Below are 26,447 nucleotides of genomic sequence, written 5' to 3'. Positions count from 1 at the left end.
AGAAAGCCGTTTCACCTGTCATAACATTCTGAATTACTCCCGCCTATCCAGCCCAAACACGTTAGTCATTCACACACTCTACCCATAACAAAACATCTCTTGCCACCTACCTTCTGCAGCGTTTCGATGACCTCGAGAAGAACAAGACTACAACGCTACATATCAGAGATGGCTCAAGTGATTCTCAAGGGGGCTGGGACTTATTCAGAGCTTGGTGGTCCTACTAGACTTACGCAAACCCTTTGCCATTGTTCTGGTGTGAGATACAGGACTTTGAAACGCGGTCTGACCTATCGGCATGATAAAATGAGGACATCCACCCACACTAGCCGGAATATAGGGTCCCAGGGGACTATCCCAAAGCGCATACGTTAGCTGAATTGGGGAAGGCAATCAGAAATTACTCACCTTGTTCTTTTGGCAATAGCACGAGCGATGTCATTCAGTCGTTTTTCGCGATAAATCGGTATCCAATCCAATGCGGTCAGTTCAGCGTACATGCTCCGGCCATCATTCAGCTACATGGCCTTCACTCCTCTTCACGTCCCATCATGCATGCCCTACATGGAGTTCATTTCGTTCTCAGCGTTATCTCTCAATAGTTTCAAGAACCAGTTACCATCTTCATTGAATCTCCTTTTGGCTGCGTCAAATTCCTTGTTGCCCCACTTCTGGTTTTGGACCACTTTAAAAGCTTCTCTTACCCTATGAGCCAAAGGTAGTGATCTATTTTCGTGACAGTTCTAGTAGTCCTAGCACAGGCCCTTACCAAGACTGGACCATTGTCAGCCAAATCCAAGAGAGGGTCAGCCCTGAGATAACCAAGAAACTCGATGATTGATGACTAAAGGAGTACTAACGCTTCAATCGCCTTTGGTATCTCATCGTCTCCTAGGATATTACCCTCCATAAAACCAAGCTCGGATGCCTTATTGATCCTTATTTGATCTATCGGTCAGCCCAGCCAGCAAGGGTTATAAGGATAGAACATACCGTCGGTGTCTAATCCTATGGAGAATCAAGCCAATCATAACCAGCTATTGAACTTGCACTCCTGCTAGATGATGATCCGCAAGACTGGTATCCGTCGCCTCGAGGAGAGAAAGGACTAGATTGAAAAACAGCACACTGTGGGATAAGCTTGTCCGTTCATCGTGAAACGTGAAGTGTAGAATGGTAACTATTGCTTACTATAGCTGGTCGTATGTGTCTTCGATTTGGCATCAACGGATAGTCAATCAATACAATGCTTCATCATTGTATTACCATCACAAATATGCTAGACACTTATTGTCAAACCACAACGAAGGAATTTGAATAGTTCAGGTAAGCTCGCGACAATGGAGACAAAACAACGAAACGGACACCCACTGTGAGGTTTTGACTTTGCCAACAATTGCGACGCCGGCATCTTCCAGGATTCTGAGGCAATCTGCTGTGTCCATGGCTTTATCTTTCCATGCTGAAAATACCCTTCTTCCAGCGGTAGTGATAAGGCCTTTGATATCGAATATGTCTCAATTGCAACAATCAAGTAACTCTCCTTCGTGATCGACAATCAAGGTCTTGGAGAAGTAACGGTAGACTAACCTTTTACGCTTACCCTCAAACCTGCTAGCTTTGTATCTGATTGTGGGGAATATAACCTTGACGGAACCGGTATCAACATATTACCGTCATCATCCAGTCTTTTTGTCGATCCATACGAGTACGATCCAGTACCGTCGTCAAGTGGATATGATCCAACCACAAATGCTTTATAGACATCCGGGTAAAGGCGAAATATACGGTCCAACCGTATCTGGAATCTCCTTTTCAAATGCATGTATACCAGGTGCGCCTTGCACGTCAACACTAGTAAGGTCCAGATTGATTGATGAAGTGATTAAGAAGGTTTTGGTGTTCATCTCGTTGTGCAACCATAAAATCGCTTCAGGATGTACCTGAATAAATTGCTCTTCCGGGGTTTCAAGTTTTAGGATAACGGTGCGAAACCCATTCGCGCGAGGGGACATCTTCTTGTCGGAGGTATGTGTCGATAAGGTTTTCTATCTGCTTTTTGTTTATCGGACCGTTCGTCGAAGCCGGAAGCGCAATCACGACAATTGGCCATGTCCCACGTCGGACGTCATCGAGTGTAGGGAGAGTATCAGCTGCTTTGCTGAGAGGAGAGAAGTAGTCGATATCACCGATACGATAAGGGATCAGATGCTATCAGCTGAGGGCTTGCTGCTAACAGGCCTAGAAGGGTCACGGACACTTACGTAGAAGTCAGGGTCGGGTTTCAAGCCTGAATCAGACGTGTTGAACGTTATCTTTGACATGCCCACGGTATTCCTCACACTTTCTATCCATTTTCACGACAAGTAAGAAACAAACAGGACATAGATGAAGAAGTATGTACATAGCAAATGGGTGTCATTAATGTTGTTTGATAACACAGAGACATTCAGCTGTGTGTCTAGGATTAGGATGTCATTATGTTGGTGGGAAGAGGCTCAAGCGTAATGAGACATCCTTTTTGTCTCCCTGCAATCATCCCATCCAATATGAAGGATTCACATAGTACTGACTAAATTAATGTGTGGGTTCACTCATATCCATATAGGCATGCGACTGATGTAATACTACAAGTACAGACCGTCCAACATGAGACCTGCCAATTCGACTTTGGTAGCAACGAAAACTGTTATAGCTCAAGTCGATTTAATTTACATACAGGTCCGTTGATCGCACCACCGGGCAAGCATCTGAGGTGGTAATTCGTTGAATACCTTCTGGACTTAGTCTAGAGAGATCATTACGCCGATCGCATATCGTATTTCCGAAAGTATAATACATAAAGTATATATTCAAAGTAAACAAGTAGAGTCGAGGCAGAACCCAGTAGGAAAAATCCTCGACCCCACTCCAAAAAGAAGAATGGATAGAAACGAGCTACATTAGTCCTTCCTAACACATAGCCTATGTGCCTACCAAGCGACTACTTCCAGAACGTTCCCCACCAGCTTGGCTCTCATAGCAACACAATCTCCGCTCCGGACTACCACCTTCCTGGTCTGCGAGCGCACTAAGCCACAGAACTCGTGGTGGGGTTAGCCGTGGATTTTCCCTTCGCCTTTTCGTTTAAAAAGGTTCTGAAGCCTTCTTGGAAGGACCGGTTACAAAGTCCTTTATGATTCCCAATTTGATCTTCAGTCAAATCAGAAAACTTTGTTGATCTTTCACTTCCATCTTCGTCAGTTTCGGTTTGCGAGATAGCATATCTAGTTGTGCCACTGTAATCTTGACTGGTCACAACGGTAACTTTTATAGGAGTTTGAGTACCATTCTCCCCTCTCTTTGAATAGATGAAAGAGTCGACATCGCTGTCTTTTGGTTCATTTCTCAAATGGTGTTCGATCTGTCTGTATACTGCAACATCGAATTGGTCACCATTTTTCAATTCTCGGAGATATCTTGGGCCGACACCTGTACCCCCTGTTGGTCCATGAGTGCTGACTGAGATTTCATTACCATCAATCTTGTACATTACGGTGGTATCATTGTACTGGAATCGTTTCCTGATTCTTTTTCGAGTACCAGTAGCAGTATTGAACCTTTCTTCGAGGGTAGGAGTGTTCTCAACTGTTCTCATTGAATTACTGGAAACACTTTCAGGATCGCCAGAGTCGTAATTAGAGGCGGGGAAAGTTCCGGAAGTAGACATGGCTTTGTGAGTATACTTAAGTATGATGTTGTTGTTTAGTGTGTTGTGAAATTGTTGTATTGTTGTATGTTGCTAGGATATGCATGGAAGGGAATTCATGGATGTTACAGCAGGTTATTTATACTGCTGGATTGGACAAGTCGCCGCTTTGTTCGAGTCGATTATATCCTTTCAGCCTCCTGTGTCCTTCTGCACTATTTCAACCTTTGATCTCAAGCTCCACGATTCTGAAAGGAAAGACCTGTTCGGGTGACGGTGTAGCTGTAGTCGCATCAACTGGCGGGGTGATCAAGCGATAGTGGAATATGCTGGTAAGAATGAGATTTTCTAGTCTGACTTCATCATATGGATGCCTCAAACGATTGAGACGATCGATCGAAACACTTGGTCATGCCAAATTTACATATCAGAACGCCCTGATGTTCTGTCAGTTGGCAATTAACGTACAATACAAATGATGGCTGAAGATCCTTTCATTTCTCAGAATACTATGGCCATTGTTCAGTCCACTTCAATTCCCTCGCTAGACTTCTTCCTGCTTGTTCAGCTTCCTCATCTAAATCAGTTAACCATCTCGTATAACCTTGACCACCTCTAAGCGGTCTACCGGTCTTCCTATTAATTCTTTCTTCTCCTCTTCTCGTTGCTTCTTCCTCTACGGATTGTAAGATATCGTCTACCTCTATTATTCCTATTATGGTCGGAAGGGTGTGAAGAAACAATGATCGATGAGGTAAGAGTGGGGAAGCAAGTGGTATCAAAGGATCGAGCAGTGGTAACGTTGACCGAATATACTTAGTTCTGTGGTCGCAGACATATCATCAGAAATCCGAGTAATTGACCAGAAAAATGAAGACCTCCACATACCTTCTTACGCTCAAATCTCCCTTGCTAAGAACCCGTCCGCCTACTGATGAGACCAAAGTATTGGCGATACGAGATGAATAATCGTGACCTGCCAGGGTCGGATACGATTCTCTGATTTCAGACTTGATCAAGGCATGTATACCAAGTGCATCATCGTTTGTAGGGACGTGACGATCTACTTCAAGAACCTATATACATTCACGTCACGTAAGCTTCTTAAACACTCAGTGGCCGATCTGTACGCAAACACTAACCTCCAGTGTCATCCATTCTCGTGAATCTACCCAAGCATCAACTTGAGAAGAGACCTCAAGTTTCTGGACTATACCATCGAGATCGTCTGTAACAGAAATTTCCACTTGCTCGCTAGGGATCTGGGTGTCAGATGACCCATCCCGATCTAGCTGTAATTGACTGATGGCTTTTCTCAAGTCGAAATAAGGTATCTTTTCATTACCATTAGGCGGCAATGGCTTATCCAATACATCTTCTTTGGCATGAACTGATTCTTCGTATATCTTTACAATATCAGGGATTGGTCTGTTCGAGTTTTTAGCTTCTTGGGCAGCTATATTCTGAAGGTAAGGTAGAGCGATAAACGAAGGTGGTGGACGGCATTGTAGAATGGCCTGTAAAGGCAGTTGTAATTTTGGTATCAGATTATGATCTGATGTATTCGTCAGCCCCAGTCCCTGTGCAATGACGACGTGACGTTTCTGAAGAGCTCACCATTACAAGTCAGGATGACTGGCCTCCTCGATTCAGCTATCAGGGAGATGACCGCAGGCCAGAAAGTACTCTCTTCATCGAAAAGTATATCCGCTTCATCGATGAGGATCAAACTTTGTCGAACTTTTCCATCTGTTCCTACTCCCGCTCCTGTTGCGTTGGTCAGAATCTGTATATCATCTGTATCCAATTCTTCTTGTTGACCCCTGTTCAGTGTCGAATTGTTCCCTGCGACAACTTCCGGTTCGTCCATGTCGATATCTATAGGTTCATTTTGTGAACCTTGACTTCCTAATTCGATATTATTTTCTTTCTTAGACTGAATTTTCCCTTTCCCAAAAAACGATTTCAATCCACTTTTCTTCGAATCTTCTTTTTTGATAAGTGGTTCTGTATCTTTTTGAGCAACCATATGATTTCTACCTACATCACCTACCCACGACATTAGATTACCACCCGTTCTTTTACCCATCCCAGGGAAAACTTCAAAGACGTCCCAACCTAACTCATGAGCTGCCGCATAAATAGCTGCTGTTTTACCTGAACCATTAGGTCCAGTAAGTAAGATTGTATTTGTCAATCTCCCTTTAAGTGATGGATAAAAATCGGGTCGTTTGTCGAAATCAGGAGATATGCAAGGATCATCTAATTCGTCAAGTTCAATTTCTTCTTCTTCTTCTTCTTCCTGCTCTTGATCAACCAATGAAGCTCCAAACCCGCCTATATCATCAACGATCCACCCATCTACTAAACCCGATTTCAACTTTCCCCTTTTGACCTTTCTCACTACTTTTCTCCCACCATTCTCGTGATGTCCAACAGAAAGGCTCGTTAGCCAATCTCTCAGATAGGTAGCTTCGATCTCGTTTGAGAGAACTTCAGATGCTTTGAGTGGTTTATATCGGTCTATCCATGAATCTCGATTTGATTTAGACAAGGATTTGGAAGATATAGATGTGAAGGCCGGATGTTTGCCCATACATGGAAATAACGAAAATCTCTCTACTTCGTACTTGGCGGATTTGATCGGCATGTCATTGGCATCTTCAAGGATGGAATACCAAAATCCATCGTCTGCGATTTCAGGTAACTGAACTTTCTTCCTTTTACTTGGTCCAGGTTTATTGTAATCGAATTTGAATTTCATGCTCGTTTCAGATATTCGAAGATGATTTGGCCAATCTCTTCTAGGAAAAGGTGTTAACCATTCTTCTCCCTCTTTGATATTTCGTCCCCAGCCATTCTTCAATACACCTTCAGCAGTAGAAGCCGATTTGAAAAATCCATGCACTTTCTTTTTATCCTTGTCTTTGTCTTTTTCGCTTCTTTTCATTCCATCTGATACCGCGACTGTTCCAACTGCATTCTCAGAACTGATAGAACTAGCTCTTGACCTATTTCCATTCCCATCTCCCGCTATACTTCCACTAGTAGAATTCTCATTTGAGGTTAAACGAGAGAAGAAAGAGTGCTGTGTCTTTTTATCAGCTGCGAATTCTATCTTCTTCGGCACAATTTTCAAAGGTGATTTCGTGTCTATTAGTATAGGTCTCTCAGGTGAAGAATGTTGATCAATAACGATAGCGTCGTTGATATGTGTTCCTGTTATTGGCGGTTTCATAAAGAATGGATGTGATGATTTAGCATGTGGATTCAGACTTGGATTTGAATTAATCGATTCTCCAATAACTTCATACTCTATTGAAGGTCTAGGTTTTTGAAGAGACTGTATAGAAATTCCAGCTTCGGTAGAGGAAGGATAGTCGATTGAAGAACTATTTGCTATTTGAGATTTACGTGGTCTACCTTTCTTCTTCGGCGGTGAGGTGGATATCACCTCATCCAGTTCTGGAGGCTTAAGAGAAGGATCGATCAGATCTTCGTTGTCATCATCATCATCATTATCTACTACATCGTAGCAATTAGTCCCGTAAGCTGGCTGTGAAGTCTTACGAGTGAGAAAGAAGAGCTCACTTGTAGGCTCGTGATTGATGTCAGATTTCCGTTTCCCCCTTCCTCTTCCTTTTCCTTTTGCCTTTCCATTAATCTTCTGATTCATGGCCTTGATCTCTTCTTCTTCTTCAACCAGGTCAACCTTCTTCCTCCCATTAGCTTTCTTAGTTTCCTGTGCTAATTTGGGGGGCGGCTTGCCCATCACCCAATTCGACCCATTCTCAGCACCACCCAAAGCAAGTCTAGCTTGATTTTCGTCCTTCTTCCTCTTCTTCCTGGGCGGTGCGGTAGCAGTGGAAGTAGCAGCTTGTGAGGTGGACGTTGACGTTGAAGGTGCGTTAGATCCACCAAAGAAGGAATGTAGGGGACGAGAGGGTCCTGCTGCTTGACTGGAGGAGGAAGGATCGGTAAGCGGAAGAGAGGAAGAGCTACCTTCAGAAGTCGGAGAGGGCATATTGGAAGATCACCAAAATGAGCGAACCACTTAAAAGGTACAGCCGTTCAAGCATCAAGAGCAGCATGCGAAGATTAGACGCTGTTCACAATGGTATGACAGTGTACGTTTCAGTGGATTGTGGATGAAGTCAATATAGCTGAATGACGATATAGCTGATTTTTACTTTACGATCGATGAAATCATCTTCAACATATCATTTTGACGCGTCAATATTGAATAACTATTCTTTACGCGTAAATACATTTATTGAAAATCAGGTGAAGGTGAACATGACAAAGTTGCAGCACAATGACCACTTAATATATCGTTGTGCATATTAAATCAATATACATGAGCCAGTATCTGAGCCTCTCATCAGTCCCAGTAACTTTCTACAAAGCAGCATGGAAGCAGACACATGTATCGTGTTCATATATGACTAGCCCCCATCGAAACTAATGTTCACCGCATGGAAAATACCTCGACTCCGATTATTCACCTTTTATAGTATTCACCTCTTTCTGTAATTCCTCTTGTAATTTTTTCGCTACTTCAGCGTTTTTCACTCTTAAAGCATATGGGACGGGTTTACCATCACTGTCAAATCCTAAAAATTTGACATGTGATCCTTCAACCGTAGGATTGAAAGAACTGTTCACTGTCATATTCTATTTATCCCATGAATGCAAAAGGCAATCGAATCAGCTAAACTGTTTCATTGACCACGGCACGAAATATCACTCACCAAGATGACATTTCCATTACCATCAGTTCTCATCAACAATCTTCTCTTCGTCTTTCCACCATCGGAGTTTTTACTTCTTTTCAATTTGAATTGACCAAGGCCTTCGAGTTTGAATTCTCCACCTTCTAATCTGTGTAATTTGCCCCTTTGTTCTGAGACAGTGTCTTCATTCTCTTCGCCCGCACCAATCGTTTCTGCTAAGTTTTTGGTAGGTTCGGCATTCTCAGGCGTTGAATCAGCATTTCCGTCCGCCTCTCCGGAAGCCTCTTCAACAGCTTTTGGTGTTTGAGGAGTGAAGGAGAATGGGTTAGAAGCAGGCGTAGCGGCCGGAGCAGCTGGTTTGGCACCGAAGGAGAACGACGTCGTGGTCGTGGAGGTAGATGAACTTGAACCGCCGAACGCGAATGGATTAGAATTGTTTGATTGGGCAGCAGTAGAAGAACCACTTCCAAAAGAAAATGTTGACGGGGCTGCTGTGGAAGGTGGGTTGGTAGATGAAGAAGAACCAAAACCGAACGCTGCCCCATTCGATGAAGCTGGAGGAGGTGCGGTTGAAGTCGATGCGGAACCTGCACCAAAGCCAAAGCTGAATGGTTTATTAGCAGCTGGTGTGCCGGATGTGGCTTGACCAGGAGATGATTTTGCCCCTCCGAATGCTAATTGAGGTTGTGAACCACCAGGTCCAAATTTACCCAATTTAGCAGGGGTAGCATTTTCGATTGTCGTCGAAGGCGAAAAGGTTTTACTTTCAGGTGTAGGTGGATGTAATGGACCTGTGGGTGCGAAGGAAAACAAAGTATTCCCCTTCTTACTACTTTCAGGCGTTGATATGGATGTGTTTGAACCGAAAGTAAATGGTTTGGGAGCATCGGATTTGGATTCTTCCATCTTTTCATCGGATTTACCTGAAATGACATCTTCTACAATCTTGGTCACTTCCGCTGAGGGTTTCTTGGGTGTTTCTGGTTTGACAGAGGTGGCAGTAGGAGTGGTTGAGGGTTTGGCACCACCGAAGGTGAATCCTGAAGTTGTAGTACTTGGTGTAGAAGAAGGGGTGAAGCCACCAAAAGATGGTGTTGGAGCAGATGGGTTGGCAGAAGGAGCTTTGGGAAGGGCAAATCCACCTGCAGAAGGAGCAGCAGGCATCTTGAACGTAGATGTAGTGCCATTCGCGCCTTTACTCGATTCTCCATTTGTAGTAGCAGTTGATATCTTGCCCTCAGGACGCCAACCAGCTTTCTTAGCTTCATCATCAACATGTGTTTCATACTGTTTGACCAAATCAGGTAGTACTATTGCGAGATTGGTGAAAGGGTCCGATTCTAAGGTGGAAGTAAGGAAAGAAAGTATGGATGTGTTGAGACCACGAAGAGAGGTATAGTAGGACACTTCTCCTTCAGGTGGAGGAGTAGATTGAGATGGGGAAGGACCACTTGTTGGTGGTGTTGTTGTTGTTGCAGGACTTCCCACGGGCGCAGCGTTGACCGCGGGTGTAGATATAGGTGCGCTCTTGGCAGGTGCAGGAGGCTGAGTGGATGTGTTCGATGATGTAAAGGAGGAAGTGGTAGAAGATGTTCCGAAACCGAATGATTTTGCAGGTGCAGGTGTTGTAGAAGAAGCGCTAGCAGCAGGGGCGGGAGCAGTAGGTGTAGACGAGAACGAGAAATTTGCGAAGGGCTTTGACGAGACAGCAGCTGGTACCGAAGCAGGAGCTGCAGGAGTGGATGGTTTAGCCCCAAAGCCGAACGCCGGAGCCGGAGGTTTAGATGTTTCAGCTGCGGGAGTAGAAGCTGGAGTAGCAGGCTTGTTGAATGAGAAGCTGGTAAAAGGGTTGGATACCGCTGGCGTAGGTGCAGGTACAGGAGTTGATGATGAGGCACCACCAAAGACAAAAGGTGTTGTCGATGGTGCAGGGTTTCCACCGAAAGAGAATCCAGAGAAGGGGGATGAAGTGGCCGGTGCATCATTTGAAGCTGCCGCCTAGATTCAAATTGTTAGAGCCTTCAGTTATCTGCAAGATCGTGGATGGACTTACTGATGGAGCTGGAGATGGAGCAGCACTTTCTAAACCTTTCCGTTTAGGCATACCTCGAATCCTGTTCGATGGGAATTAGCCATAGATCCATATTCGTACATTCGACAGTGATCACTTACACTCGACCTTCAATTGGAGCAAGAGGTGTACTTCGTGCGCCGGGCTGCGTTATGATATCAATCAGTCATGCAGTAATCCCAATTCATTCAGAGTAATTTCACTCACATCGTCTCTTTGCTCTTCATCAGAATCACCATCATCCCTGGTTTTTTGATTGCCAGCCGTACGCTTCGCCATTTCGCTTCAAAATTAAGCAACAAGTGAGAATGGATGACCGGTATTGGGTGTATCCAGTGCGGGTGTCTTATCCGCTAGACTTTAGTATCAATGTCTTTATGTGCAAAGGTGGATTAGCTTTCCAAGAAATCCAAAAGGTGAGATTTTTTGGGATGATGAAGAAGGAGGAAGCACGTACTTAGCTACGGTGAAAAGGTGGGTGGTGACAGCGGGATCAAATCCACGTGGTCGATATCATCTCGCTCGAATTCGAGATATCGATACCTCATCGTCACCGTTTCATCACATTGAAATTCCAATCACACCAAATCCGAGATTGCAATACGACCACCAGACCACATTGATTGGTAGCAAGCATACTGAGTGAGAGGCAATTCATCCGCTCTTGCAAGTCATATAAATAGCTCAGAGTGAGCCTCCACGTCTTCTGCGATTCTCCTTATAAGTTCCTGTACCAAGCTCGAGCTCGACGACACAGCTCATTATCAAGGGAATAAAAAGTGCGACGAGGAAGGAATACACAGGAATAGGAGAATATCGGAGCCTCAGCCAATGATCGTGAGCAGATCTTATCCAGGACTCATCTTTCATTACCTTTTTGACAAACGATTCTCATAGATCATTACTCACCATGACTGCCGAGAAACCCTCTATTCACCACAATGGTCCAGCTGGACCGAGATCTCCTCGTTCCCCGACTCGGTCTCATTCCCTCAGCAGCACACAGTCTCAACCTTATAGGCATAACTCGCTCAATAGTCTCGATTCTCCCGCCTCACCAAGCCTGAAGTTACATCCTCGACCTGCTGGACCTCGTTCACCTGATTCACCGCGTTCGGCCAAAGGAGAAAGACGCGATCAACCCGGATCATCAAGGACGAGATTTAGCACCATCCCTTTACCTATAACTCAGCAAACGGATGACATAGAAAATCCACAGCATAACCCTCAACCTGGATCCATAGATCACATGGCCCCTTCATCACCATCGTCACCCATCGAACTAGACACTCCACATGCACCTTACCGACCACCTGAAGCTGTAATCGAACCGCCTGAAGAACATCCACCTGGTTATACACCAGGTATAGTAGCTGAACATATAGGATCAGACGATGAGATGGGTCCTCCACTAGAATCTCCTCCTGCATTCGATGATACGGGAAGGACAACGAAAAATATAGATTCATGGAATGCGGATGTAAAATCGTTCTCAATGGATGTCGATTCTTCAAATAGTAATGATGAGCAACCTAGACCTCAAGTTGGACCTGGTATATTACCCAGAAGACTACTTTCGTTAATACACGAACATGAGCTAGTTCAACCCAATATCTCTGAATTACCGCAACCTGGTAAGAAAGCTTCTACGACATCAGCTCCAGCATCTCAATCAGCCTGGAATGGAACCAATAAATCATTGACCACGACAACACGGCCAGCCTCTGTAGCTTCCGTTTCGGGTGTCATAGCTCCTCCTAGTCCATCCCCATCGACCGCATCAATGCGTTCCTTGCCTGATAGCGATCGGATATCAACCTTAGACGACGTTTGGGATGCTCTTCCAGGTCAAAGACAATCTCACGGAGAATGGTACTTCTGTACTACATGCTGGGGCTGGTTGAGAGTTACAGCTGGAACCAATGATCCGCCCAACCTGTTAAATATGGATGAATGGGAAGCGACTGTTCGATCGACCGGTTTCTTCGAAGATAAAGAAGCGTACGATAAGGCGTATAACGATAGGTTGGTTGAATGGTCAAGGTTAAATGATATCAAAACTTCTAGACTAATGGCTGAAGAAACACATCATCACTTTCATGAATTTAAAACGTTAATGGAGTCAAAAGAAGAAAACAGAATTGAGAAAGTGCAGATGGACGAAAACATGAATGTTTTTCCTCATATAACATTTGGTGTTGACATTGATGATAAATTGCAATCATTCGATTATTTACCTCAAGCTCCTTCAAGATTGTATGTTAGTTGCTCATCTGATTTATGGGTTCAAGTAGATAAAGGTATGATACCAGGTCAAATCCCAAATGGTCTAGTACAAGCTTTCACTATTGAGAAAATGAACAATCCGACTATGGGTTATACTGAAATGCAAGGTGTAAGCGAAGCTTGGTCACTCTTGGCTACGTGAGTGTTTGATAATCACCTCCTCCCGTTGATGGCAATAGCTGATATAAAAGTCTTGCATGTGATACAGCTTATTGATCAATCCCTTATTCAAAGGTCAAAGAGGATGGGTCAAATTGGATAATCCTAAATTTCAAAAACAGATTGGAGCCACTATGACATCGTCACAGCTTTTACATCAAATTGGATTTGCTTGTCAGCAGGAAGAGGATGGGCTGAGAGTAGGACCGTTCAAGGTGAACGATGAACCTTCGGAAGAGGATAAGAGGAAACAAAGACAGATGGACCAATATATGATCAGGACTTGGGTAGAGATCACTCTTTACTTGATAGCTTATCAGCAACGCAATGGTGGGTTCATATACGGGAAGCACTAAATCTGACAAACCGATAGATCTTATTGGAAGTCAAGTACCTTGGATACAAGCCGTACCACTAGAGGATACGGTCAAACACACCATCGAGCTGGACAAATATCCCAAGGGTGAGTTTGGGACAATCTTTGTCGCTCGCTCATAGGCTAATGCCAAATTAGGCACCACACCTTATGGCGACTTCTTCAAGCCGCCTCTGCATGACTTGGGAGTGACCAAGTTAGATCGAGCTCAAACGATAGAAATAGCTTATGGACTCCAAATCTCTTGTCATACAGCAGGAACACCGAAGTATCTTGGCGCACTGGAAAAGGTGGCTGAAGCACCTGTTTTCGGCAAAGAGAACTTGCAGATGAGAGTAGCTACTGAAAGATCTTTGGAAAAATATACCTCAGGTCAGTACTTGCCCTCACATACTGCTAGACAGTCACCCGTACAATCCGCTAAAACCATTTTATTTTGGATAAATAGATGATGTCGATCGAGCATACAACTTAATAGGTTATACATCAGATTATGCTGAAACCCTATGCGTCTTACCTCATGAAGCTCCAGATAGTCACATATTAGATTTGCATAAAAAGGCTATTCAAGCTGCTACGACTTCAAACGCGAAACAAGACATCGCGAGGGCTTTGATTATCATTGGAAAAGAAAGAAATTCAGATATCATGCGACAACTGGGAGAAACAGGTCAAACTCTCATGTCTGTACAGGAAGCTTATTCGGCCTTGAATTGTCCAGAAGATGCAATAGATGATGGCTTATTAATGTAAGTACCCAGATAGATTTCGGTAAACTCGGAGAACAATGGGCTAATCTGAAACTCTTAGGCAATATGAAATGGCCGTATGTTACGATTTACTGACGTTTGGTAGTCCGAGCTGATGAGATATTAGGTGAATGAGTACCCTGGAAAAGCAGATCACTACAAGAATTGTTTATCTGTCATTGCAGATGCTCCTGGAAAGGAAAGACCAGGGATCAAATCTTTCCTTGAGACTGGATCGAGAGGTAAGCTGACATTTCGGTCGTTCCGGATGCTGCTGAAGCTCACTTGACATGAGTAGAACCGGAGGCTCCGCCGAGAAAGGATATTCCGGTTGGATTGCATAACATCGGGTAAGTCATATTCTATCCTATAAGCATACGAGGACAATGCAGCTAATGATCTTCTAGAAACACATGGTAAGTCGAATGTCCATGAAGGCGACCATCGTCAGTCTGACTTTTATCGTAGCTACCTTAATTCCATTCTCCAATATTTATATTCAATCAAACCTCTCCGAGACGCTGTATTGTCATTTGAGCAAGATCAAGGCCAACATGTCGCAAGTCAAAAGCCAGACGTCGAGAGATCGAAAAGATGTGAGTGTGCTGAAGATGAGTTGGGCCTGTTGTAGAGATACACTGATTTGCTTGTTGTCTTTGACATTTTCAGTTGTTCGGCAACTTCGATTGTTGTTCTTACAATTATATAAATCTGAGCTACCATCAGTAAGACCAGACGAAGAACTTGCCTATCTGGCTATCACACGACCAGAAGTAGACGCGATTGTAGAACCTCAAATAGCTCCTCCTCCCCAACCGTCAACTTCGAGATTGACATTGGACGATATTCCTGATATTCCTGATATTCCTTCACCATCCTCAACACAAGTAGCCTCGCCGATCACTTCTCCTGTGCTCACGCCTGTCGATAACGGGAAACCTCATGAGGCGTCCTCATCCACCGATAGAGAAGATAAAGAATCATCAATCTTGGGTAAAAGAGCAAGTGAGGATAGAGATGATTCGTCCCGTTCTTCGCAAGAATACTTTAGACACAAATCAGAAGGAGCACATGATGTTGACTCCCCGACAGAAATGGAGATTGACGACTTTGAATTGGTCACCAAACCACCACCTGATTCCCCTTCTGCAACGATGGACCTAACTCATCTAGATCTGAAATCGCCCATCCCTGAATCAAAAGATGAATTCATCGAAAACTTTGATATACCTGACCAAGCTGAGATTGAATCTGGAAACGGGAAAGCACCGCTTCAAGAAGAGGAAGTCAAATACGATCCTCCAAGTGTCCCACCGCCGTTACCCCCTAGACCCCATCTAGCAAAAAAGGATACCTTGAGCTCAGGACTGAGATTCGGTTAGTCACCATACAACGTGAAGACTCTCGCAACCTCCGAAGCTAACTCACTCATTGGATAGGTTTACAACAAGACTCTGCCGAGGTCTTAATCAACGTATTGTCACAACTTGAATTAGCATTGGATCAACCATCGTTAAGAGATGGCGAAAAAGGATCAAATCTGATTCAGAGGTACGCTGCACGATCCGGTCAAGGTAGTCGAAGAAGCTAACTATATTTGAATCCATTTCAGCTTGTTCTCATGCAAATATCATCAACAGATCATATATGAAACCGCTGCGTCATCATCAGCATCATCATCGTCACCCTCAGCTTTCAAGTCCAAACGCAGAGAATCTGTATTGTACGATGCACAAACTCCAGTCGAATCAGTCTTCGTACACCCTATCATCGGTGTAGAAGAGGAAGGTAAAGATTTATCTGACTGTCTAGCTGAACTGTACCTGAAAGGAGCCGATATAGAATATGAAGGTAAAAAAGGCTATATGATGGATTTAATGGATACGTTCCCCGATATGCTTTATATCCAAATGAGGGTGAGTGAAACTTGCTCCTCACAAGACACACATCCATTAGAAATATATAAGCTGATGAACTGGTTGGTCCAACCGATTAGCGATCACAATATGATCCTGCTACAGGTCGAGAAAGGAAGACCAACACACACATTCCATTTGATCGTACATTGTCCATGGGAAGATTCTTAGTTGGCGCCGATCCCCAAAAGAGAGAAGAAGCCATCGAGTTGACCAGGGAAATGGTGAGGATCAGAACTAGATTACATCAATTGCGTAATCACAAGGTGAGTCGGACCGTTCTTCATCGCTGAACAGGAGTATCAATCGGACCGCGAAGAGGATGAAAATGCTAATTCATTCAATCTTTCACTTTCGCCATTTTCATCATGTAGCCACTATCTATCCCAGCCACATTCAAACATGTTGCTTCATCATTACGTCAATTATCTCAGACAGAACTTGAATTACCTTTGCTTCATCAAGAACTATCGACTGATTTCGTAGATGCCCTAGATGCAGAATTCCAGAATGTCGAAAATGAGATTGTGACACTTCAAAGCTTTTTGCCTGAATTGAAAAAACGAATGGATGAAATCTGGTCTTCAAACTCGAAGAAAGCTGGAGAAGCAGAGATAAATGAAGGAGAAGATGATGATAATGAAGAAGAAGAAGAAGAATGGGATTATGAACTAGTCAGCGTTTTCATGCACAGAGGGAAAAGCTCAGGTTCAGGCCATTATTGGACTTATCAAAGTTGGTTACCTGATCATGGTGAGTCGGATCTCTTGCTTGAGGGACGTACTTCAATTGTGTCATCTCTCCTTGATACAATGTGGAGCAAGTTGATAAACCCCCCTGTCGATTCTCTCAGGCGATACGTTCTTCAAATACAATGATGATACAGTTACCCAAGTACCTTCGACTGAGGTACTTCAAGATAGAACAGGAGATGATGCCAATCCTGCTTTATTATGTTATGTGAGAAAAGGAAAGAAGCTAGTCGATACTTTACATAGAGAGATATTACAACAATTAGAAAATCAGGCTCAGATCGATGACCCATTCAACACTAATGAGGAGATCAACCAAGAAGAGGGGGAAGACGACATTATCAAGGAGCATAAGGGTATCGTGGCTACTCAACTTGCAAAACAAGAACAAGAAGTCAATTTGATCGAACTGTAATGCTCAATATCGAAATATCGAAATATCGAAATATTGGTGTCGGTTGGTCTCGTCACATGGGGTATGAACACTTGCATTAGATTTCTTCTTCAGAGAATTCACGAATAGGTATCATGTATTACGATTGACATATGAATATGGTGATTTACATGAATCAATTTGGCATGGAGAGGCGTTATGATGTTTGCCCGAAGCATGGGAAATCATCCAAACTCGTATTTGTTTGGAGTTACTTCCGACTTCAATAATATTGACTACTAATAATACATTTTAAATTTGTATAATAAATTTCTACAAAGTATAAGATTCACCATGAAATGCAATACCACCACAATTTATCCTTTCCGTTATACTCAAATTTGCTATTGCATTTTTAGTTTCCATCACTATACCTTGCGGTCCACAAGCTACCACTGCCAATCCACCTGAATGACCTATTCCTTCGCCTTGATGAGGATGCGTTTGGGTTTGGGTCTGGGTTTGGGTTTGGGTTTGGGAATGGGACTGTGGCAACTCTTCTCCCCGTTCGAGGGGTGATTCTATACAAGTGGAAGGAGGTAATGGTAATGCTTCTCTAACAAGTTGAGCTACTTCTGGTCTAAAAGGTGACAAGGTCGTATTTGAAGTTAATATACTTGGCGCAAGTGGTAATGGATGTGGTGGATCAGTTAGATACAAGTTATAAGTTAATTGCAAATTCAACTTTTTCGATAATCTATATAAATACGATAAAGTAGGTGAAATGGATTCTATCGTAGCTATGAACCGAAGAAAATCGCTTTAAGAATCAGTCTGATGTCGATATAAACGAGAACGAGCATTTTCAGTGAGATACATGAGATTGATGACTCACATAAATCTTTGACTACCCATACTACATCAACCTTTTTCGGACCATTACCATTACCATGTCCAATTTGCTTAACTCTCAAAGCTTCTTCTATTGAACCTAGTATGAAAGTAATTCCACTTCCACCACCGACTAGTAAAACATTCTCGTAATTGCCCAGATCCAACTTCAATCCACCATATGGACCATCAATCATGATTTTAACTTTACAGCCTGGATGATTATCGAATAGATTTTTCTGTTGATTTCTGCTTCTGTTTCCTTCACTGTCCACTTCATGTTTTAAGAACTGCTCTCTTTCTTCTATATCATCTCCGACTTCCAAGTTCGAAAGGTCTTTAGACATATGATGTAACTTTTTAGTCCAATCTCCCGATACTTTAGCATATAAAATAATCCCTCTTGGAGATGCTGAAAATGGCGTTGAAGGCGCATTGGTTATTGTGAAAGGATGCGATTCGAATATACCTGAACCTTTCAATATTCGGACTAATACATGTTGAGTAGGTAACCATCCAGAATCACAATCCGGTATATGTATCTGTGATCCACCGAAGCGAATGTCAGAAATCCGACGAATATAGGAGGACGACGTGTTATTGCTTGAAGAGACTTGACTTACCATCGTCAAGGTCTCATCAACAGGTACCAGAGTTGCATCTTTTATTCTATATCTCAAAATCCTGACGAATAGATCATATGCGTAGATAGCCACGCATGGATAGATCCAAGGTCTACTATATGGCGTGTGGTATGAGATAGCAGCGAAGAATCCCACGAAGAACATCACGCTACAAGTCACACAAGGGGATGTCTTAGCACTTGTCCGTTTCCAATCTGGCATGAATTGGGTTGACCGGGACAACCGGAAACGATCGATCTCAACTCACTGCGCGATCCAAAAAAGTTGATAACATTTTCTTCTGATAGGTTTTAGACTAGTTATTACGACCATACCCATTAAAGCAAAAGCCAAAATACCTCTTTTACTCTTTTCAGCTGTAATCTGATCATATTCGTTATTTTTGATGAATTGGTTGATCCACATCCCACCGTGAACTGTTGCAGTGACGAACAAAGTTCGACCAGCCCATCGATGGAGGAAATTGTAGTGTTCGTACGACAAGGAAGGGAGAAAAATGGGTAATGGTAACGGTGATTTAAGTGATAATAGTATAATCACAGGTAATTGTGAAAGTGCGATGAATCCTAAATATTATTATCACCCAAAGCAGATACAGTCATTAGTCAAGTCATTAACACGTACAAACTTTCGATTGAAAATACTCACCTGGTCTATTGGCATTTTGTGTCAATTCAGCACCGACCACAAAACAAGATATAACAATTGCCATATAACCCACAACTAATATAATTTGTGATACGCCAAGTGTGAAATAAGCTCTTCTACAACAATCTCCTACCTGACCTTTCCACCAGGTCAAATTTGGCATAGGTAAAGTCCATAATGTTACACTTTGAATCATAGCTCCTACACCGGTAAATGAACGAGATAAGAAAGTATTCGACTTTGGTTCCGTCTTGGATTGCCGTTTATCCTCGGATAAAAGAGCAGATTCGGGAGCAGAGCGAGAGCGTGTGGGACTTTCGAATGATTCTTGGATTGATAGACCAGAATAAAGACGTCCTGTTCGGATAGAATGTATTATATATGGTATTGATATGAGGAAGGAAAAAGCGAGAATGGATGTCCATACTACTGTGAATTTGATTTGCCATTGTGGATCTATCGTATATGAGCTAAACAAACAATCAGGATGTTAATATGTCAATCGTCTAACATGTTTCAGGTGGATATTATTTAACACCTACTCGTAAATCTAGTCAAAAACGTCAGCTGTGACTTGGTACTGTATGGAACGGTATTTTAGCTCACCTGATATTGAGATGGGATAGGAATGAATCGTCGACCAAACGACGATGTTGATGATGCCATGACGAGATTGCTTCACAGAAGGTAACTCTCGGCTTAATCGTTCTTCGTTGTTGAAATTCTCTTAAAGGTATGTCTGCTGCGTTATCGAAATTGTCGGTCGAATGAGGCGGTTTGATATTTGACCAGTGCACAGTCGTCAGACCTTGGTGTAAGTTTGAAATGCAAGTCGCTGATATGCTGAAGGAGTGTATTATTGAAGTGAGGGTATCGTCATCTTGACCGTTCACGAGTAGGTTTCCCCAAGGAAAGGTGGATAGAAGGATGAAAGCTGCGTAGGAGATAGATGGATAGATGGGGATATAGATTATTTTTGTTATTTCATCAAATCGCCACCCCTGAAGATCGCATTCCACGTGGTCAATAGTAGCTTAATTTGATTCCGTCTGTTGTCAAATTGCCTCAAATATGCGCCATTATTAGTAATTTGTATGCGTGCCTGAGAACATCATTAGCAATTGCGATCGGATCACACCGAGGCATTTAAAATAAGTGAAAAGAATGTCCTCAATGCTATCCTCTTGTTCCTCATACTGATGTTCACACCACCACTGTCGACCACAAGTCAGATAGGATAGTACAGCAAGATGGCAGAGGCTACAGTCAAGGTAGACGATCATCCTTTTGCCAACGCATTGGTATCGGTCTTTGGAGTGATCTACTTCGTAGCTTGGTCATACTCGTTCTACCCTCAATTGATATTGAACTACAAACGGAAAAAGTGAGTATAGGAGCACTGAATCTCGCTCAAGCTCAAAGACTTCAAAACTTGGTGGGACCACCTGAGTCCATACGCTGACCCAATGAAGAATCCTGCTTATATGTTAAGGGCTGATTTGCTGATTATCACAGGACGACGGGTCTTTCACCAGATTTCATCTATATCAACCCGGTTGGATTTTTAGCACTGACAATATGGTCTTGGGGAGCTTATTTCTCTCCTATAGCAAAGAAACAATATCAATCAAGACATGATGGACATTCACCTCAAATATCGAAATCAGATCTAGCGTTTTCTTTACATGCTCTTTTAATTTCCACGATCACCGTAATTCAAGTGTGGTATTATTCTCGACGATCATCTGTCAAACCCAGAGCCGGACCCGGACCCAGGCAAACACCCTCCAGGAGAGGTGAAGAAGAGCCATTGTTACTCAATAATCAAGATCAAGATAATCTTAAAAGTAATTTATTGATATCAGATACACCTACGAGACCTTCCTTGACTTGTCAACTAGCTCTTTTGGGTGTATTCGCAGCATCGATCATTTCAGCTATATTAGTTTGGTATGGTAAATATCAATTCCTAGATTGGCTGTATCTCATTTCATCAATCAAATTATTCATCTCCATGGTCAAATACATCCCTCAGGTTGTATTGAATTGGAATTTGAGGAGTGTAGAAGGTTTCGCAATTGGTGTAGTCATTTGTGTGAGTAAAATTACTGATATACTATGAATTTCCCGTTTTTATGTGCTGAACAATCTGCATTTATTGTATTGTGTATACAGGATCTAATCGGATCCATATTCTCCTTCGCACAATTGGTTGTCTCATCAATATATATCGATGGTGATGCAGGTGGTATAATAGCTAATCCTGCAAAAATGGGTTTATCAGCTTTATCACTGGGATTCGATTTGATCTTTATCATTCAGAAATATTGGTTCTTCGCAAATACCAGCAAAGAGGATGAGGTCCAGGGTGGCTCAGGTGATGAAGAGGATTAGTGTACATGTACATCCAAGTAGATACGGAAAGATGCGGAATAGATGTATGTTGCAGGGGAGACCATTGTTTTGAAAGTAATCGAAAACGAAATTAGATATCCTGTACCACAAAATTGTTCTTAGATGGATCGTTTGATATACCCGCTTTGTTCATATATCATGTATGAAGTCGTGTTTACCACTCCCTATGATTATCACTGCTATTCGTCTTGACGTCCATTGCATCCACAGAGATTCACTTTGCCTTGGCAGAGGGACGCATTTCACGCACTCAGTTTGGTTTTAGGTGGTTTAGTTTCATTCGGAAAATCAGTTTTCATACCCGACGAAATCGCTTAAATTTGCGTTACAACGGACATTACTTCCCTTTGTTTGTCCTTCTTCCACTTCTGTTTACCTTATCACAGCTCGCTCGACTCGTCAGAATCGATTTCTGGAGATGTATCCTAGACCGTCAAAGAGATCGCATCCACCGCATCGTCGCGAAACGAATCATAATTCTCAATCATCTCGAAGTGGTCCTTCAACGTCATCCAATTCATCAACTACCACTCAAATCCCGCCTATAGCTTATATACAAGCTTATGAAGCTCAATTGGTGTACAACCAACATGATATAGCTAGCGAAGTAGCTTCGAGAGATACTAGATCTGGCTTAGGACTGATACGATATGCCGGAGAGTTGGAAGTGGATGATCAAGAGAGAGAAGGAGAAGGAGGAGTGGAGGAGAGGGGAGTGTGGGCTGATAGGTAGGTTTTTGGCTCTTCCTAATACTCGAAACTAAAACAATAAAGGGAGAAAGGCTTTGTGTAATTTCAAAACGTGGACATAACTTCATGAATAATATCAGACTGAGAAAGACGCTTTGTACGAATAAGGTGGAAAATGATATTCCTATGGCTGGATAGTAGATGTTTGTTACTCAATTTTAAGAGTACGATACGTAGGAGATATCTGGAAGAGTAGAGAAGGATAATACTATCATGTACACTTTACACGTTATCTCATTCGAAGGATGGAATGTCATATGCTTATATCATTTTTTTGGGTAGACACGATATAATTCATCTTTTACCTTCTCTCACCGTTCCCATTTCATCCACATCTCGATATACCCCATCATCACCAGCATCCTCATCTTCTTCTTGGAACTCATTACCTTCCGATGTAGAAGAGACTTTCTACCTGTCCGATCCAGAAGAAATTGAAGCTCACGAGATTAAGAAGAAGAAGAAATGGATCGAAGCTCTGAGGAACGAACGATTGAAAGAAAGAGAGAGGGAGGATAATATCCATATCTCGGAACAGAAACAAGGTTGGAATGATGATGAAGAGGTTAGTACCCTTTTCCCCCTTTGTCATTCTGTGTACTTGTGATTGGATAGTCCCCGCTCCCATGCATTCAAGCTACGTACTGTACGCTCCAAATCTGCTGAACCCATTCACCTGATACGAATATGGCTGAATCGCTTCGCGACCCCCGGCACCATTGTAAATGAATGAAGAATTCAACCAGCTAACACAGAATTCACGTCTAGCCACCAGAACCTATATTAGCTTTGATGCAACATACAGCCAAAGCAATATCAATATCACCTAATCCGTCAATACTGGAATTGAGGATATTGACAAATCATTCTAAAGATGATCGATTCCTCTTCCTCAAGGGACAATACAAGAAAACTTGGGAAAAGGTCAAAGATGATTTGAGGAAAAAGAACGACGAAGAGAAAAGGAAGCAAGAGAAAATAAAAGGTTTAGGTGGATTGGGCAATTATGCAAGTGATAGTGATAGTGATAGTGATGAAAGTCAGAACGAAGAAGAGGGAACACCTCCACCATCTCCACCATCTCCACCACCACCACCGCCAAAAGAAGAGGTGATACCTCCGGCTCCGGAGGATACGATACTGCCACCACCTCCTGAAGATGAAACACTACCGCCTCGCGAGACAGGTCACACAGTACTGCCTGGTCAAAGGCACGAGAGCTTGGTGACACAGGTAGACGACGAAGAGGAGAAGAAGAGACTAAGGAGGGCGAGAATGGAAGAGTGGAAAAAGAAAAGAGCAGCTGAGAAGGAAGCTTGATACGACCCAACATGCCAGGTCTTGGCCCTGCGAGCCACAGGAGGATTAGGAAGGGGATGTATACAATCTAGTCACATCATATGCACTGTAGAATTCTGACGTTGTCTATTTTCATGTCAGTTCGGCGAGTTATCGCTGTGTTAGTAAGACTCTAAAGCTGGTTCTGCTTCACATGACTAACGGGTATCAGGAATCAACGGGGATGTAGAACGACGACTTGCGAGATAGACCTTGGTTGATATCAACTTGCAGATCAGTTTAACGAAGAAGAATGCACTGTCATCTGCTCAGGTTGTTACAAGTCTAGAGCTGATCAGAAGATGCATCTCGTCCTATAATCCTCGCTACACTAATCCTACACGATCAATCAGATCTAAGCTGACTTGGGCTTGTATTCCCATTCTTCACCTCTTGCATCTAATCTAGCTCTAGCTTCTTTCAAAGCCCAAGTTTGGATACTGCCGTGTTGTAAGGGTGTGGGATACAGTAAATCAGGTTTGAACGATATTGTTTGTTTGTTTAAATGGAGGAGTGATTGAAAACAACCAATTCGACGATAGGTTCGTAGAAAGAAGGGGAGAACGAGAGATGATCAGCCAAACTTATCATTGGCGAACTCGACGAAAGAAAAGATTTCGAACTAACCTGGTATCAGGTTTATATGCTATTACAACACCTGCTAAAGCCATTCCACCAAACATTCCAATGTAGTATATGTTTCTATGTGACAGAGAAAGGTATGGTCAACGACTGATTATAGAGACAGTATGATGCCCCAACTGTTTCAGGAATATCTATCTATTCAATTCGGGTTGACGTCTTGTTCTTGTGATGATTTATGCAGATATCTGGCAAATGATTTATGTAGATATCTGGCCAGATAACTTGTCTCAAGTACCGTCTGAGGGCACGTTGTCGGTGCAGGAGCAGAATTGGATTTCTGGATGTTCTCGTTCTATTTGAAGAAATAATCACTCACTCCCAAGTTTCTTTCACTCTCTTTCCGTCTTTAGGTGGCTATTAATAAGTCCATCAGCGCTATTATTCAACGTTTTTCACGTATTAGACCCGGTTCTATGTCCAAACCCATTATTTCTTTTCTTTCTTCTTTTTCTCTCTGTTTCCCTTTCCCGCCAATACCAACGATCCAACGATCCACCGATCCAATCGTAGGTTTTCTGTATCTTCCCCTGATGTCCTACAATCACCTGAACGAGTATGTGCATCAATCACTCACTCGTTCACCGAATAGATACCCTGAAGGTGGATTGTAACTGGGCCCATGAGAAGCGTATCTCTTCGTCAGTGCGACTCTCGACGAGGAAGAAGCAGAAGATGCGAGTGGTCGAGAGAGTGATGCGATTGCTGCTCGTGACATATTTATTTGTCGAGTGTGTAATTATAGTGAAAACCTGAAAGTATAGAGAATGGAGATGTGTTGTACTTGTATTTCGATAACGAAGAGGGAAGAGAGGATAGGGGAGATTTGATTGGGAAACGGTGTCGAGGCATTTAGGCGCGTTACTGGCCGTAGTTTGTGTGCCTATTGTCGAAATTAGGGTCAGAGTCCAATCCCCCCCAAGATGGTTTGTTCCCTCGTCGTAATTCATTCTCTTTTGCATTCAGACTTGCTTATTACTACTAACGTAAAAGAAGAATCAGTTACGAGACCAGCAAACATACTTGACAATTACAACCAGCTAGGGAAGGAGGGATGGCGACTGCAGACACTGAGGTAATGGACCAATCTATGAATATATAATCTATCAAAATGCCTTCACTCGAAACAGCAGGTACCATCGTATCGACAATGTCAACAACATATACTATCACAACTACATATACCAATTCTATCGGAAATGGAATAGCTACATCTACACTTTTACTTACGAATACACCTTCCTCAGCGTCATCTTCAAATTCAAATTCAAGTTCAACTTCAGATGGTGACACTTATGTATATTCTTACGCTACTTCCAAAATAGTAAGGACTGCAGTCGCTGCTGGTGTTATCGTTCTAGCTTTGACTGCTTTAGTATTATTTATAAAAGTGAGTTTTCTCTTTTCATCCATTCTTGATTTTTGATTCATACTCTATTTATTCTTTTACTCTTGGCATGGATCAGAGGAGATGCTATACACTGGTAGACCCATATAGTCCATAAAACACAACTTAAAGACCATTCAACACTGATACCTTGTCTTTTTTCCGTTGGTCAGATATCATCTTGGATCAGATTCCATCAACGACTTCGACGTCATTCCAACTTGACACTGTCTTTGCAGAGTGAACAAAGGGCAAACGCATACGAGATAGCAGCTTGGGCGGATGAACCTAATACTGCACCTATAAGAGGGGATGGAATCAAGGAGAAGAAATCAAGGAAAGAAAGGAGAGAATTGTTGAAAGCTATTAGAAGAGGTGGTGGTAATGCTTATCAGGTGAAAGAATGGGAAGGTGTCGCGGCGTAGGATATTGAATATGTCGGTAACACATCAGATCCTAGTTGTATAAGTTTCTCACAATTTTGTTACAGTAAAGGGGTTTTATCATTTGTAACCATTCATATCCAGCACTCAAATACCCTGTATCGCTTTTGCTACTATTCCATTAGTTGTATGCCTCCGTAAACGTCAAACATGCATTGACACAATATCAACAGAATCGTAGTCCCT

General features: G+C 42.7%; 10 protein-coding genes across 10 annotated transcripts; 4 read left to right on the top strand and 6 right to left on the bottom strand.

The window, feature by feature from the left end:
• Positions 1 to 204: 204 nt before the first annotated feature.
• On the bottom strand, positions 205 to 1,669 carry IL334_003204 (uncharacterized protein; the record flags this gene model as incomplete). Its single annotated transcript, XM_062934940.1, has 7 exons — positions 205 to 352; positions 409 to 501; positions 565 to 726; positions 861 to 938; positions 994 to 1,008; positions 1,372 to 1,516; positions 1,591 to 1,669. The coding sequence occupies 7 exons, from the start codon at positions 1,667 to 1,669 to the stop codon at positions 205 to 207; spliced, it is 720 nt and encodes a 239-aa protein (XP_062790991.1).
• A 1,401-nt stretch (positions 1,670 to 3,070) lies between these two features.
• On the bottom strand, positions 3,071 to 3,709 carry IL334_003203 (uncharacterized protein; the record flags this gene model as incomplete). The annotated part of the gene is made up of 1 exon (XM_062934939.1): positions 3,071 to 3,709. One exon carries the CDS (start codon positions 3,707 to 3,709, stop codon positions 3,071 to 3,073), a length of 639 nt encoding a protein of 212 aa, XP_062790990.1.
• Positions 3,710 to 4,197: 488 nt separating this feature from the next.
• On the bottom strand, positions 4,198 to 7,712 carry IL334_003202 (uncharacterized protein; the record flags this gene model as incomplete). Its single annotated transcript, XM_062934938.1, has 5 exons — positions 4,198 to 4,510; positions 4,577 to 4,764; positions 4,831 to 5,243; positions 5,306 to 7,213; positions 7,280 to 7,712. The coding sequence occupies 5 exons, from the start codon at positions 7,710 to 7,712 to the stop codon at positions 4,198 to 4,200; spliced, it is 3,255 nt and encodes a 1,084-aa protein (XP_062790989.1).
• Positions 7,713 to 8,185: 473 nt separating this feature from the next.
• IL334_003201 (uncharacterized protein) lies at positions 8,186 to 10,771 on the bottom strand (the record flags this gene model as incomplete). Its single annotated transcript, XM_062934937.1, has 5 exons — positions 8,186 to 8,362; positions 8,440 to 10,419; positions 10,475 to 10,535; positions 10,594 to 10,637; positions 10,700 to 10,771. The coding sequence occupies 5 exons, from the start codon at positions 10,769 to 10,771 to the stop codon at positions 8,186 to 8,188; spliced, it is 2,334 nt and encodes a 777-aa protein (XP_062790988.1).
• A 631-nt stretch (positions 10,772 to 11,402) lies between these two features.
• IL334_003200 (uncharacterized protein) lies at positions 11,403 to 17,145 on the top strand (the record flags this gene model as incomplete). The annotated part of the gene is made up of 15 exons (XM_062934936.1): positions 11,403 to 12,916; positions 12,987 to 13,267; positions 13,311 to 13,400; positions 13,452 to 13,685; positions 13,762 to 14,062; positions 14,124 to 14,139; positions 14,190 to 14,304; positions 14,361 to 14,412; positions 14,531 to 14,658; positions 14,732 to 15,439; positions 15,502 to 15,613; positions 15,675 to 15,978; positions 16,059 to 16,244; positions 16,353 to 16,731; positions 16,832 to 17,145. The coding sequence occupies 15 exons, from the start codon at positions 11,403 to 11,405 to the stop codon at positions 17,143 to 17,145; spliced, it is 4,734 nt and encodes a 1,577-aa protein (XP_062790987.1).
• Positions 17,146 to 17,436: 291 nt separating this feature from the next.
• On the bottom strand, positions 17,437 to 19,952 carry IL334_003199 (uncharacterized protein; the record flags this gene model as incomplete). Its single annotated transcript, XM_062934935.1, has 7 exons — positions 17,437 to 17,903; positions 17,999 to 18,536; positions 18,618 to 18,786; positions 18,886 to 19,204; positions 19,287 to 19,756; positions 19,829 to 19,836; positions 19,893 to 19,952. The coding sequence occupies 7 exons, from the start codon at positions 19,950 to 19,952 to the stop codon at positions 17,437 to 17,439; spliced, it is 2,031 nt and encodes a 676-aa protein (XP_062790986.1).
• A 584-nt stretch (positions 19,953 to 20,536) lies between these two features.
• Positions 20,537 to 21,680, top strand: IL334_003198 (uncharacterized protein; the record flags this gene model as incomplete). Its single annotated transcript, XM_062934934.1, has 3 exons — positions 20,537 to 20,670; positions 20,802 to 21,381; positions 21,462 to 21,680. 3 exons carry the CDS (start codon positions 20,537 to 20,539, stop codon positions 21,678 to 21,680), a joined length of 933 nt encoding a protein of 310 aa, XP_062790985.1.
• Positions 21,681 to 22,119: 439 nt separating this feature from the next.
• On the top strand, positions 22,120 to 23,771 carry IL334_003197 (uncharacterized protein; the record flags this gene model as incomplete). Its single annotated transcript, XM_062934933.1, has 3 exons — positions 22,120 to 22,430; positions 22,734 to 23,016; positions 23,220 to 23,771. 3 exons carry the CDS (start codon positions 22,120 to 22,122, stop codon positions 23,769 to 23,771), a joined length of 1,146 nt encoding a protein of 381 aa, XP_062790984.1.
• A 373-nt stretch (positions 23,772 to 24,144) lies between these two features.
• IL334_003196 (uncharacterized protein) lies at positions 24,145 to 25,149 on the bottom strand (the record flags this gene model as incomplete). The annotated part of the gene is made up of 4 exons (XM_062934932.1): positions 24,145 to 24,229; positions 24,417 to 24,491; positions 24,751 to 24,788; positions 25,009 to 25,149. 4 exons carry the CDS (start codon positions 25,147 to 25,149, stop codon positions 24,145 to 24,147), a joined length of 339 nt encoding a protein of 112 aa, XP_062790983.1.
• A 393-nt stretch (positions 25,150 to 25,542) lies between these two features.
• IL334_003195 (uncharacterized protein) lies at positions 25,543 to 26,243 on the top strand (the record flags this gene model as incomplete). The annotated part of the gene is made up of 2 exons (XM_062934931.1): positions 25,543 to 25,821; positions 25,992 to 26,243. The coding sequence occupies 2 exons, from the start codon at positions 25,543 to 25,545 to the stop codon at positions 26,241 to 26,243; spliced, it is 531 nt and encodes a 176-aa protein (XP_062790982.1).
• Positions 26,244 to 26,447: the final 204 nt, after the last annotated feature.

Source organism: Kwoniella shivajii, chromosome 4 (genome assembly GCF_035658355.1).
Source record: "Kwoniella shivajii chromosome 4, complete sequence".
Lineage (NCBI taxonomy): Eukaryota > Fungi > Basidiomycota > Tremellomycetes > Tremellales > Cryptococcaceae > Kwoniella > Kwoniella shivajii.
Note: the sequence above shows the minus strand (reverse complement) of the source record. Positions and strands in the feature narration are given on the sequence as shown.